Genomic DNA, 14,923 nt, shown 5'->3' on the forward strand with positions numbered 1-14,923 from the left:
GGGTGTGGGTACACCTGTGTGTGGGTGTGTCTGTTTCCTTTCAGATAAGAATCTTCAGGGGACAGGATTAGAGAAGCAATATGTGATTTGGCTTGTTTTAACTACCCCTGTTTGCATTTCTATACTGTTAGTACAATTGATTCAGTCTCTGTTCCAGACACTTGGGATATACGAGTGAATAAGGCAGGTCAACATTTCTGCCTTCTGGAAGATCATATTCTAGCAAGTCAGACACTAAACAATAAACATAATAAATTAGTAACTGATGTAGCATATTGGCAGGTGATAAGGACTATGGGAAAATAGAACAGATTAAGTGAAATTGCAAGTATGATATATGGAATGAGCAGCAGTGGGGCGCAGCATTAAATAGGGTGGTAAAGGTAGACCTTGATAAGGAAGCAACATTTCAGCTTTTACATTTACATTACATTTATAAAAGTAAAAGGTTATATCTCAAAAAGGAGGAGGAAGAGTATTCAAAGTAGAAGGAATAGTCAATGCAAAGGTTTCAGTGTGGAAGCAAGCCTGGTAGGTTCCAAGAACTGCAAGGAGCCAGTACTCCTTCCTTGGAAGGAAGTTCCAAGCCCAACTTCCAAGGGCTTGGAACAGAGAAGGTACATGTGACAGAAATGAGGGGTAAATATAGAGAGGAACTGGATAAGGGGGTTGGTGCATAGAATGGCCCTTTAGGTCAATGTAAGAAGTCAGCTATTAATTGCAAGAGAATTTGGGAGCCAATAGAAAGTTGGTGAGAAGAGTGAAATCATCTGACATATTTCGAAATGATCGTTGAGAGTCCCATTAAAAGAGCCTGAAGGGAGGCCAGGGTGGAAACAAGTGAACCAGTTGGGTGAGTCTTGTAATATTCAGTAAAGCATGGTAGTGATGACGATAGCTGACTTGGTACAAAGTAGTCAGATTAAAGGTACAATCAGCATAATTTCCTGATGGATCTGATGTAGAATTTGGAAGTCCAAAAATGTCTCCATGGCCTGAACAACTGAAAAGACACCAACTCAGTCCAGGACTATGGTGGGGAACAAGGAGTAGCACGGACAAGCAGGGACAATCAGGAGTTGAATTTAGAATCTGAGGGATTTGAGGTGCCACTTCCATATCCAGGGAAAGAGATCAGTAAGCCTTAAGGTTCAGGAATCTAAAGTTCAGGAGAGAGCTTTGGGATGGAGGGGAAGATTACAACTGGGGAGTCATGAGCATGGATGTATATATTATATATATTTCAAAAATTTGAAGAGATCATTTTCAAGAGTCGGCATGCCATTTTCTTACCTACCACATTTCCTTTTCCATATCTTTGAACACTTTGACTAACCCAAGTTATCAAGTGCAGACTATCGTGTGTGTTCCTCCTCTCCATTCCCTCCACTACTTCCCTAGTTCGGTGCTCTGTCACCCAGTTGAGATGCTCCTGCCTCCCGTGGCTTGCCCAAGTTACCCCACACACAACAAACAGATCACACTGTTTTGTGTGACTAAAGCACACCTGTGATCATGCAGTAACTGCTCAAAGATAACCCGTGACCTGATGAATTCAATGACCAAACACTTAGCCTGCCGTCACAATCCCAGCCTACCATTCCAAACCTACAACTCACTAGTCCCCTTCACACACATCATGTTCTTTGCACTGTCCCTATGGGTTCTTGCCTCAGTGACTTGTGCATCCTGGTTCCTCTACAGAAACACCTTTCCTTGGCAACCCTGAATGCCTAACCCCTGCCCATTCTTCAAGGCATGATAAAAATGCCACCTGCTTCAGCAGATCTGGATGACTGCCCCATATGGAAATAATCTTTCCCACCTCTGATACCCCACTTGACAGTAGGGGAATAGCACAGCATGAGCAACATTTTCCTAAGAGCAGCAAACACATATAAACACAAGAGAGATTCTGAAAGTAAGATGGTCCGGGGACAAACAGATTTGGATAATACTCCACACAAAAGCTCTCTCTTAGAAATTCGCATTACACGTTCACATGTGAACATTCTCAAAAGTCCTTTGGGGGAGAAAAAATACGTACCTTTCTTTAATCCAGCTGTCACAAATGTATTTGACCTTGGAACACTTGTATCACAAAATACTCATTAACATTTTATGAAAGATATGTTCCAAGGTTCTCACCTAGTACTTAGAGCTGGAGACCTGAATTCTAGTCCCAGTTAAGCACCTGTCAGCACTGGTTTTCCCCAGATTCAGGTCCAGATAAGGCAATTGTGTATGCCTACACAGGTAACAGGTCAACACCACATCTGAGAAGGGAAACCAGACATCCCAACACCTATAGGGTAACCATACATACCAGGACTGGTATCTCCTAGACACTGGCACTAGCCTAGTAGATTTTCACAGACAAGCCCAGCTGGTTCGTAAAGATTAAATGGTTTATATCCCTCATAATGATTTATGGCCATGTGGGCTATGATGCCAAATTACTAGGTGTGTGACCTTTGTCAGGCCACCTCTCTTTCAGGACCTGTTAGCTCATCTCTTGAATGAGGGGGCTTGTCTGGATGGTGCCAACATTCCATGCAACTGTGATTAATGGACACTATGTGTCCAGCTTTGAGCCTCACCTACTTCTTATATGGTCTCTCTTCCCTATTATCCCCTAAAGGGGTCTCTTTCCATGTTATTTTTTATTTCTTTCAGAGCATGGCAGAGAACCTTGAACATGGCTGGATCTCAATAAATACATGCTGCATACAAATTTAAAGAAGACTGAAGCATTTAGACCTCTGACAAAAATTCAAAATTACTCCTTGAGATGATGAAAAATTAAATGGAATCTAAGAAGCAAAATGATCTGGTCAAAGCAGCAAGCCCCATATAGAAATAATGGCAGATCATTTGCTAACACTACTACCAACAAACTAGCCCTGCCAGTATCAGCTAACACTGGACATTTGTCTGCTGTGAGGAGTGGTTACAGTGGCTCACATGTTAGGATATAAACCTCCAACCAATCTTATTAGGTGGGTACTATTATTATCCCCACTTTACAGATGAGAAAAATGAAGCACAGAGGGGTTAAGCAACTTGTCTGAAGTCCACCAGGTGGCAAGTGATATGTTCAAACCCCCACAGTCTAGCTCTAGAGCCCGCACTTAGGCACTGTGCAAACTGCCTCTCCCTCCCTTTCACTGGCATTCTTCACACGAGCATCCCAACAGCCCACATTAGTGCTCAGGCAGAAACCGGGGCTTGGGAAGGCTTCGAGGTTACTCAGTGTCCTATAGCTCTCATTCCACAATACAACACTGATACACAATACAATCAGCAAAGTTACTGCCCTATGATAAACATTTGAGCTATCACGGACAGCCAACTGCCAAGAGAGGGGCACGAGGGGCACCTGGGTAGCTCAGTCAGTTAAGCGGCTGACTCTTGATTTCGGCTCAGGTCGTGATCTCATGGTTTGTGAGTTCAAGCCCTGCGTCGGGCTCTGAGCTGACAGCATGGACCCTGTTTGGGATTCTCTCTCTCCTTCTCTCTGTCTGCCCCTCCCTGCCCCACTTGAACACTCTCTCTCAAAACAAATAAATAAACATTAAAAAATAATAATAATAAACAAAAACTATGCCTACAAACCCAGGAAGTATAGTTTGGGATTGGGAAGGTTTAACCAAAGCAGCATTCAGTAGACAATCTCATGTAGTGTGCAGCACATAATAGGCACTCCATTAATGTTTCTTCCAAATCAAAGAGACAAAAAGGAAATCTAAGAATTGCTTTCATAATGAAAACGGCACCTAAGGAAGTAGGTGCTCAATAAATATTATTTTTTATCCATGCATCGTGAGAAGTCCAGAGAGTTGTAAAAGATGATCTGATATATTTCCAAAGAGCCCTCAGCCTCTGATTTCAATTCTCAAAAACTCCCTGAGGAGGATATGGACACTCTCTCTCTGTGGGGACTTTTAAGAACACATTCTTAGGGGAGCCACTTGGAGGGGTGGTTTAGATTATTTCCAAACAGATAAATTAAGGTAAAGAGGCTAGACCAAACGCCCCCACAGTGCTTCCCAGTTCTAATTTCCATGTAATCACCTCAGAAGCTGAAGCTTCCACTCTGATCTCCATGGAACAGATGAACTGGATGGACCAGCAGACATTGCCATCCCGCCAACTGAGGATGGCTGAGTGATTTGGAAACCTTCCAGAAGGGCCTGGTTAAATTGAGGGCCATTTATTTCATGAAGAAATAAACCACAGAGAGCCCCTTTCAAACATGCACGCAGAAAGCAGGACAAAATGCGGAGGAGATTATCTGTTCAGAATTTGCTTTAAAAGGGCCCAGGCAGCACTCATTTATTTTTGAGAAAATATATGATTAACCAGAGTTAACTACGAATTCAGATGTTGTGCATTAGACCAGCTTCTCAAAGTTTGAGAGCATTTAATATTACATATCGCTGCCATTTGGACTAAATTGTTTTTTTAATGTACACAATATTACAAATTTAATTTGAGCTGTTTGAATCAGTCTGTAAAAAAGATTTGATTATACCTGAGTGTTCTGGCCCCAGCTTTTCCGTATCTCAGTAATCTTGGCGGTAATTGGCTGATTAGGCGTCTCACACTCCATCTTTGCCTCAGTTTCCATGGTAATGTTACAGGAGCTATTATAGATGAGAACTTCATCTCTTTCCACTTTAGGGCTGAAACGAGAGGGGAGGTTAAATGGGGTGTCATCAATCTTAATGAAATGCAATTATTTTTACTCTTATTAATCATTGCAAGCCATTAGCTTGTGGCAACTATAGGCCACCATTTGTCAAATTTTGCAAATTTCCGTAATTTTGTTTCCATTCTTTTATTGTTTATTTGTTTTCCTTTTATCTGCACACCCTGCAATGAAAATGCACATGGTAAATATCTTTCACTGAGGCCTTTCTCTTTTCCGAATCTATTAGGAACATTAGCAAAAGCTTCTCCAAAACCCAACTTAACAAGCAATGTGCACACAATACTTCCAGTGCCAAAAATGGAAGCAAATGTTGGGCAGAGGTGTTTTTTTTTTCTTTTCCCCTTTCCTCTTTCTGTTCTTACTCACACTTAGTGTTGGGGGAGTGAATTGCCTGAATCCCCCCAGGGCAGATGGAGAAATTGGAAAACCCACACAACTGGCTAACTGGTCCCTAATTCCAACTGTGAAAAAATGAGCTCATTTAGGCTTTCAATTCCCTCTCCCCAGCTGATGGCAATGAGGCTCTGTTGCTAGCAGTGGAACATTAACTTAGTAAATTAATTAAACTTACTTAACAGCCCAGACTAAGGAGATTCGATATATGTGCCAGTTATACTACCAGCCACTCGCTTTAAAAGTCCTCTTGCTTTAAGGAGAGAAGCCAGACTGGATTTAAAATGAAAAACAGCAGTGTAGCATTGCAGAAAGTCTAAAAATATGCTGTGTACCAGAGGTGAAAGCATGGTTATTGCAGGCTATTGTCCCCAACAGGTGTGACATTTACTCAACAATAATCCTGGCTTTAGGCATTGTTGCAACTAACTCAAAGAGTATTAGTAACAATAGTGCATGGTATCTTATACTTTTCAACAGTTTCATTTGTATGATCTCATTTTGGCCAGTAAAGTAGGTAGAGGCATAAAGAACATAACCCACACAGATCAGAAGATTCACAAAAAGCCAAACGTAGCAGTACAGCAGTTCCAAGATGAGAACTCAGGTGTCCTGTCTCCTAGAGCAGTACTCTCAAGTTCTGAGATGCTGTTTAAACATCAGCATGGGGGCGCCTGGGTGGCGCAGTCGGTTAAGCGTCCAACTTCAGCCAGGTCACGATCTCGCGGTCCGTGAGTTCGAGCCCCGCGTCGGGCTCTGGGCTGATGGCTCGGAGCCTGGAGCCTGTTTCCGATTCTGTGTCTCCCTCTCTCTCTGCCCCTCCCCCATTCATGCTCTGTCTCTCTCTGTCCCAAAAATAAATAAAAAACGTTGAAAAAAAAAACATCAGCATGAAGAATGATCGGTCTTCTTCATGGGAAGAAGGGAAGACGAGGAAGGGCCATGGAAAGAGCAAAAGGTCACTCACTGCCTGAGAAACTATAAGTCATGCCGAACTGGAGTCTCTTTTCTCAAATCAATGTCAACATGGTTTCTCCCACAATTTGCTAGAAATAGTGAAAAGGATAACTACCATATCTACTTAGTCTTCAACTCTTCATAATAAAATATTCCCAGTTTCACATTCACCCAAGTCATGACTTCCACGCCCACCGTACTCTGGACTTACTCTAGATGGTCCATATTTTAACATCATGTGGCCCAGAACTGAACACCCATAGTTTGTGTTAACCACTAGGGCCATGGTCTGTGCTTATCTGAGCCCTCCCTCCCATGGCAACCAACACTGTGCTTGTTTTGTAGCTCCATGCTTAAATTAAGGTGGTGGTAAACTCAAAGTCTCAGATCCACAACTACCTGAAGATTTTACCATGTTGCATTTGTTCGTGATTTCCTGAGAAGCATTAGCATGCAGAGGTTAGGCTTGGAAGCAGGCCAGCTAGATATGAATCCCCCAGCTGATATTTACCATCTCTAGGACGCTGTGAGGACATTACTCTCTAAGCTTTGGTTCCCATGTTTATAAAATGGGAGTTATCATTATCAGGTACCTATTTTATAGAGGTGCTGAGCAGGGGGGGTGAAATGCAACCTACAAAATGATTTGTAAAGAATCTGGCACACAGTGTTTGAGAGAGGCAACTCATTACAGTTTTTGGTTTAGTGGTGTTGGCGATATTATTGTTGAAATGTAAATGTGGGAATTGACATTCATTATTGTTACATGTCTTCTCACTGATGTGGACCCATTGTTCAAATGCATTTTGAACCTGGAGCCAGTTGTAACTCCAAATCCATTTAGCTGAGCCATCGTCCAAGGGGTAGACAGAGCCACAGGGTAAATAAAGCATTTGCTCCTGAAGTGTCACTTGTTCTCAAAGATTCAGGAAAGTAATTTAGCTTTTATATTAAAATGTCATGTAATATTTAGACAAATATGGCAACATGGTGGAATAGAATGCAAAGTTCACATGGGTTTTTCAAATAAAACACCTGATTTCAAAGCCAGTGTGTTAGGCCACTCGACTTTGCAGCTAGAACCTTTCTTTTGCCACTCGGGTGGGGGTTGGAGATGTTGGAATAGTTTGAGAAACTCTCCCTCTATATTTCCATCAGAAATCACTTATAAATTTATCAGAAAGTAAACAAATTTGGTGTGCCACCCATCATTTTCCTTATGAATCAGTACCCAGATAGCTACAAATGGTCCTTGAGTTATAAAGATTTGACTTATGATTTTTTGACTTTATGACAGTATGAAAGCAAGATGCAGTTAGTAGAAACTGTATTTCTAATTTTGAACTTGGATCTTTTCCTGGACTAGAGATATGTGGTACAATCGTCTCTCATGATGACAGGCAAAAGCAGCTCCCAGTCAGACAAAATATCATGAAGGTAAACAGTCTACACACTTAGGGCCATCCTGTCCCTATACAACCATTCTGTTTTTCGTGTTTTAGTAGCCAATAAACTACATGAGATATTCAACAATTTAGTATAAAATGGCCTTCATGTTAGGCGATTTTGCCCAACTGTAGGCTAATATAAGTGTTCTGAGCATGTTTAAGGTAGACTAGACTAAGTTATGATACTAGGTATGTTAACTTTATTAAATGAATTTTCAACTTACAATATTTTCAACTTACAATGGCTTTATTGGGTCATAACTTCATGGTTAAGTCGAGGGAGATCTGTAGTTTTATTTCTGAAAGCTCACAGACCATATGATTAATAATTCATTCTAGAATTTTATCAGGGATAACACAAGCTTAGTTGTCTAAATTTCCAGAATCCCCTTTTACCCTTTTTAGGGAAAGAGTGTTTGTCTCCTCTCCTCTATCTGCTCTGTGGCTCACTCTTATCTTCATTACCAGCAGTGGATTCTCAATCCTACCAACAACTAATTTGTACTCAGTGACACAAATGATCTAGAATACAAACTTGAACTCAAGGAAAGGAGTAACAAACTTCCTATACAACCTTTTTTTTTTTGGTCTTGGTTTTCTACCCTGCTAATGAGCCTTCTACTGCCCTTTCCAGGATCTTCATCAGCAAAGACTAGAATAAAATGGAGTAAATCACCCAGCTCCTCTCTCATGCACTGTCTTCCCTAATCATGTCATACTGCTCGGAAAGAGTTAAAACCACTTTATTTTAATGTTTATTTTTTTTGAGAGAGAGAAAGAGAGCATAAGCAGGGAAAGGGCAGAGAGAGAAGGAGACACAGAGTCTGAAGCAGGCTTCAGGCTCCAAGCTGTTAGCACAGGGCCCAATGCAGGGCCCAAACTCATGAACCAGAAGATCATGACCTGAGCTAAAGTCAGCCCCCAACCCACTGAGCCACCCAGGTGCCCCTAAAACCACTTTTTATTATCTTAGACCTTTTTTTTTTAAACAAGCTTTAGATAATATATATATATATATTATCTAAATATATATATATATATATTTAGATATATTTTATATATTTTATATTATATTTTTATTTATATATATTTATATATTATATATTTTATATATAATTTATATTTTATATATATTTTATATATATATATATTTTTCCCCCCCCTGGTTATCTCCCTGGAGACTACTTTTCATTAAAAATCCATCATCAAAATTAGCAGAGACACCAGGATATCACAAATAGACCATTGGGGCACTTAAGTGGCCTAGTCGGTTAAGCGTCCAACTTCAGCTCAGGTCATGATCTCACAGCTCATGAGTTCAAGCTCTGTATCAGGCTCACTGACAAGGCAGAGCCTGCTTGGGGTTCTCTCTCTCTCTCTCTCTCTCTCTCTCTGCCCCTCCCCCCTCCCAAAAAATAAACTTCAAATAAAATAGACTAACATTTACAAATTTTCAGAGTTTCCTAATAGCTATTATTCCATGTTTTCTTCCACAATTCTATCAGTTAAGTAGTACAAATGGGCACATTTAAATATAATGTATGTGTGTGTGTGTGTGTGTGTGTGTGTATATGTGTGTGTACACACACATATACACACACACACACACACACACACATATATATATATACACACACACACATACACACACACACACAGAACATATATGTGCAGAAAGACACACAAATATTTATTTTGAGGGAATGAGATAAATAGTTTTGGTCCAAATGGTGGCAAAAAGATTTCCAGAACCTAAGTTTCCTGACTCCTAATCTGTGGTTCTTTCAGTTGGTCTGATCAGAACCCAAAGTAAGCAGGTAATCTTGCATACGCTATCTAGGACAGGCAACAAAACATCTGCAGTGTTTATGTCTCCCTCAGTTAGCCTGAAATTGCTTCTGGTGGTTCTGGAATATCATTGAACTGCTCACTTCAGCCCAGGCTCCCATCACTGACACTGAAGGCACAGCATCAGGCCAAGTACACTGTCATTCAGAGGCTTGGTTTCCAGTCCTGACACTACCAAGGCTAGACTGTGTGACTCTGGAAAGATATTGTTTCCTTAGAATAGAATCTAAACTCTAAACTCCTTACTTTGGCCTCCAAGACCTTAAATACTTCTCCAAGCTCACATAGAGAACTTTCCTTCCTTCTTACTCTACTTCTGTCCTTCTGGCCTCTGATAGTTGTGTTTTCTGGTTATTAAATTGGTATATGTTCACTAAAAAAAAACATAAAAACCCAATAAATAGATGTAAGTAATACTCCAACCACATAGGGTAGGCATTCAACATTTTAGACTACATCCTTCCAGTCTTTTTTCTAATCACCTGTTATATGCATGTATAAACACATATACTATATGTACACCTTTAAGATTAAATTGATGCACTATTTTGTGACCTGTACCTATTACTTCCCAACATATTGTAAGCATCTCCCTTTCCAGTTAAATATTCTGCATCATGACTTTTTTTATTTTTATTTATTTATTTTTAAATTTACATGCAAGTTAGTTAGCATATAGTGCAACAATGATTTCAGGACTAGATTCCTTAACGCCCCTTACCCATTTAGCCCACCCCCCTCCCAACCCCTCCAGTAACCCTCTGTTTGTTCTCCATATATACGAGTCTCTTATATTTTGGCCCCCCTCCCTGTTTTTATATTATTTTTGTTTCCCTTCCCTTATGTTCATCTGTTTTGTATCTTAAAGTCCTCATATGAGTGAAGTCATAGGATATTTGTCCTCCTCTAATTTTCTGTGTCGTGATTTTTAAAGGATCTTGGTATATTGGCATTTGGATTCATTCTTTATTATTAAACACTTCATTTCAAATTTTTTGTTATAACTAAAACTTCAAAAAATGTAGTTTTTCCAAAGTATTACATATTTCTAACTGCTTTCTTAAAATCCCTAGAAGTGAAATTACTGAAACACAGCAAATGAAAAATTTTAAGTTTATCAGCACATATTGCCAAATAATGTCAAAAGAAACAGCATAACTTTTAATAGGATCTAAGGTTCAGTTCCCTCAGAGACCTCCTGCAGTAGAGAAGGACATAGAAGAACCTCAAAGGAGAACCCTGGGAATTTGGTGAAGTATTCAAAATTCAGTGGAGCCAGGACCTGATATGTGCTTCTTGGTATCCAGTGTTCATGAGTTCTGAAATCCAGTCCTGCCTGAGTACAACCTCCAGTACACTGTTTCCTGTATGATCTAAACAGGGTTCTTCACAGCTTCTGGAAAACAACTAGCCCAGGAGGTTCCTCTCTTCCTATGATGAATTTGTACTAAAACACAGGCTGTCTTAGGACATCAAAAAGTCAGCCTGCCATGAAAAGGACTCGTTATCTCTTTCATTCTGGGATATCAATCTTATTTAGTTTTATTTTGGAATGGGCAAATAGGCCTTCATTAAAACATCAGGTATAAGCACTCTATCTAGACAAGAAATCAAGAACAGTGCAGGGTGATATTCAGTGCTGAAATTACATGCTGCATGAGAAAAGAATTGCTAGTGGAAATTAGGCTGTCCTGAGTCACCAACATGATCACACATTTTCCTTCAATTTGTTTAGAAAAGGGGTTTTTACCTGGAAAGTGGTGCTATTTGTTTGTTTTCTAAGTTCAAAAATTCTTTATAAGCTTATGGCTTCTAAATCCTAGGTCTACAGTAATTCTGCCTGCACATCCCCCCTTCTTTTGAATAAACATTGTGCAATCTGCTGGATTTCTCTATGACTTTTTTTTCATACTTGTGAATCTGTTTGGAAAGAAAAGAAAAAGGAAAGGGGAAAAGAGCCTTCTGTTTTTCATAATGTCTAATCTTTTTCCCCATTGGCATTCACCAGATGTTGCTTTGGATCGGAAGATAAATATTAAAATCTGAGCAAGAACAAAGCGAGCTGTTTACTGGGCAGATTTTTCAGATGTTCTCTGGAACACTTGAAAAGACAGGAGATGCTTTGATATGCAGGCTGGCTGGAATCCACAATGGAATGGTCCCTCTAACGAGAGTGGTAGGCCCCTGAGGCCACGTCCACCCAGCCTGCAGCTCCTGATGGTTCCATCTGTCTATTGGCCATGCATCTGTGGGGAAGGTCAGTGAGGGAGAGAACAGGGTTACCTGATGAAGAGGCCTGAGAACCATGGAAACGTTGACTCTGTCCAATGATCTGGTGCCAAGAGGCATTGGGGACCTTCTTCACAAACGTACAGGTAAGGCCATGATTGGGGCAGTCTCTCTGTCCCCACGGTGACAGTCAAATCACACTGCACGTAGGTGCAGCTGGAGGCTTCACAGCTCTCTTCCTCGTGCTTCAGGCCACACAGGAAAGCCAAGGACACTGCAGGAAACACCATTATGTTAGGTAATAACCACAAAAAGATCGAAGGCCTCACACTATCACATGAATGCACTTCATGTGTTGTCCCTTGACCAATATGAAAATTATCAGTTTACATTTCTTAAAAATGCACTATTTGGGGGCACCTGGGTGGCTCGGTTGGTTAAGTGACTGACGTCGGCTCAGGTCATGATCTCATAGATTGTTGAGTTCATGTCCTGTGTCAGGCTCAATGCTGACAGCTCAAAGCCTGGAGCATGCTTCAAATTCTGTGTCTCCCTTTCTCTCTGCCCCTCCCCTACTCATGCTCTGTCTCTCTCAAAAATTAACATTAAAAAATTTTTTTAATGTACTACATGTACAAAATACATACAGAAGAATACAAGCAACACTTTTGTAAAATATGAATCATAAGAAAAACTCCTATGAGTTTTCTTGTGTGATAAAACAAGATACAGGTGTGATACTAAAACAGTTGTGATACTCTTTAATCTGTGTCTCTCCATCAAGACCATCATCTTCCTCCTCGTCCTCAGAAACAGCCATTTGCATTTTTTAAATCGCTTTCTCACCTGGGTTTGTTTTCCTAAATGATTGTTTTGTGTTTGAATTTTATACAATAGAATACATGACATATGTTTTTGCACCTGCTTTTTTCCACTCAATATTACATTTCTAAGATTTATCAAGTTCCATATTATCACGTGAAACTTGAGCATACATTTTCACTACTGTTTTATATGGCATTGTGTGAAAGTACTACAGTATATTATTCTCCTACCAATGGATTTTGGGGTATTTCCCAGCTTTGCTACTACAAACACATACTAATTTTCCTCTAGGTTATATGCCTTAAAGAAAACTGCTTGTTCATTGAGCAGGTACAAGTTCAATTTTACAAGACAGTGCCATATTGTTTTCAAAGTGCCTGTGCCATTTTATATTCCTACCAGCTTTATTAGTGAGTTTCCATTACTCCACATAATTACCAGCACTTGGGACTATCAGACTCTTAATTTTGGCCAGTCCAGTACAAATACAATGGCATCTCATTACTATGTTAATTTGCATTTGCATCATTACTTTTTAAGTCAAAAAAGTTTTTATATGTTCAGTAAGAATTCCAATTTCCTCTTCTGTGAAATTCCTATTTCTGTCATTTGCCCTTTTTTTATACTGGAATGTTTGTCTTTTTCATATTGGTTTGTGTTCTTTATTTATTTTGGGTACTAATCCTAGAAGGTTCTATGGTTACTAATACCTTCTCCAGATCTATGGCTAGCTTTTTCATTCTCATGATGGGATCTCTTGATAACAGAAACTCTTGATTTTTACCTTATTTTGACTACTCACGTTTTATAAAGAAGAAAAGCAATTCTTTGAAGCCCTGTGACCCTTAAGCTATTTCTCTCTTAGTAATGAGATACAATGTAAAAAGCATCAACAAGGTAGACCAGCAATAACCTTAAAGAGGAAAATAAACAAGTCTCTACATAAGATGGTTTTGGAGCAGCTATATTTGAAAACCTTAATAAAGTGAAAAAGAAAAAAAAAGAATAATCTCTCTAGCTTTCTTCTGCAGCGAACCCCCAATGCAAGTATGCAACAAATATTACCAGGGACCATGGGCTTGAACCCAGCTGCCCTGCCTATCTCACAGTGCTGCATCTAGCAAGGGGTACATGAGATAAGCAGATGTAAGAATGTTTGTAGTTGTTCAATCACATGCTAATATTATTAGTGTTGCTGGTACATTCCAAAGCACCTGAAACATAGTAGGTTCTCTGTGTGTCTGGAATTAATTACAGCAATTAAATCAGCTGACAGTAGGACTCTCCTATGGGTGGATAAAACATCAGAACTTTCCAGTTAGTAAGCCTTTGGGCATAGGCTCAACACCTATAAAATAATGAACTCATTATGGGTGATTAGGTGGACGCAAATTGACAAGGTGGATTAAGTGACATTAATAACTCTAGCTGGTCATGCCTCATGGAAAAATTAGAGTTTCCATGAATAAGTCATGCCATATAATTCAAGGTATACATGCAAGAAAGAGGTGCATCAAAGATCTTGCTGAGCTTTTAAAAAAAATACAAAGTATTAGTTTCACTGAATGAGATGTTTTAGCCACCCATCATATGAAAAAGTAAAATTCATCTTTTGTTAGAAGTGTGATTGAGGAAGAAAGGTAAAACAGAGAGGACACCAAAGGCAGCAAAAAGCATTTCCTCAGAGGCCCACCTTCACCGCCCCTGCCCCACTCATGAAAGCAAGCACGTTAGCAAGCAAAACAATAATTAGGAAAGTTTGAGTTCTAGGCTGTCATCCACAAACTGGAATGACTTTAGTGTGCAAAATCACACTAAGAAATAAAATTCAGAGCATGGGTCGGAATTCAAAGTGACCTTAGTACATTAGAGAAATTATAGAAATAAACAAAAAAAAGAATGAAAATAGTAAGGCAGTACACAAAAGAAAAAATAAAACTCATGTAAATATAAGATGAGGAACATCCAGCTGTGCACAACCATGTCAGAAAGAAAGAAAATCACCTTGAAATAATTGTAGGTAACAGTAAGATTATAAACCAGCAAGACAGCGGTGCAATTTTAATACAAATATGGTGCCGGATTATACACAGGCATCTCATGATGCTACCCAATAGAGCCAGAACTTGCTTACACAGAGGGGCTACCTAGTTTGACACTTCTAATTATGAAAAAAGGTAGGAATTCAGAGAGGGCTTTACTTGTTGGAAAGTTTCTGATTCATTGGGTGGCCCCAAAATTTGCATTTCTAACTGCTCCAGCAACATTAATAATAATATAGTCCCAACAGTAATAACGCAATTCTCATGTCTTTGAGAACCACTGGATTAGAAGGTCTGAGATTATGCAGCATTCTGAAGGGCTGCCAGCTGATTAAGTTTGAAAAAAAGGAGCACAGGGGTGCAATGGTTAAATAAAAGAATGGATTGCTCTGACAACGGCAATGGAGAAACACACATAAAGGTTGCTGTGGTGTAACAGTCCTCTTAAAAAACCTTTTAAAATATAA

The 14,923-nt window shown here is 39.7% G+C and overlaps 1 protein-coding gene across 1 annotated transcript in view; it reads right to left on the reverse strand.

Annotated features, from left to right (window-relative positions):
• Positions 1–14,923, reverse strand: part of PKHD1 (PKHD1 ciliary IPT domain containing fibrocystin/polyductin) — a 475,560-nt gene that overhangs the window by 381,533 nt on the left and 79,104 nt on the right. The window contains exons 33-34 of the mRNA XM_007095512.3: positions 11,644–11,863; positions 4,535–4,685 (exon numbers count right to left, since the gene is read on the reverse strand). Of these exons, the coding sequence (XP_007095574.2) occupies positions 4,535–4,685; positions 11,644–11,863 (371 nt within the window). The remainder of the gene's footprint in view (positions 1–4,534; positions 4,686–11,643; positions 11,864–14,923) is intronic.

The sequence above is a fragment of the Panthera tigris genome, chromosome B2 (genome assembly GCF_018350195.1).
Source record: "Panthera tigris isolate Pti1 chromosome B2, P.tigris_Pti1_mat1.1, whole genome shotgun sequence".
Taxonomy (NCBI): domain Eukaryota; kingdom Metazoa; phylum Chordata; class Mammalia; order Carnivora; family Felidae; genus Panthera; species Panthera tigris.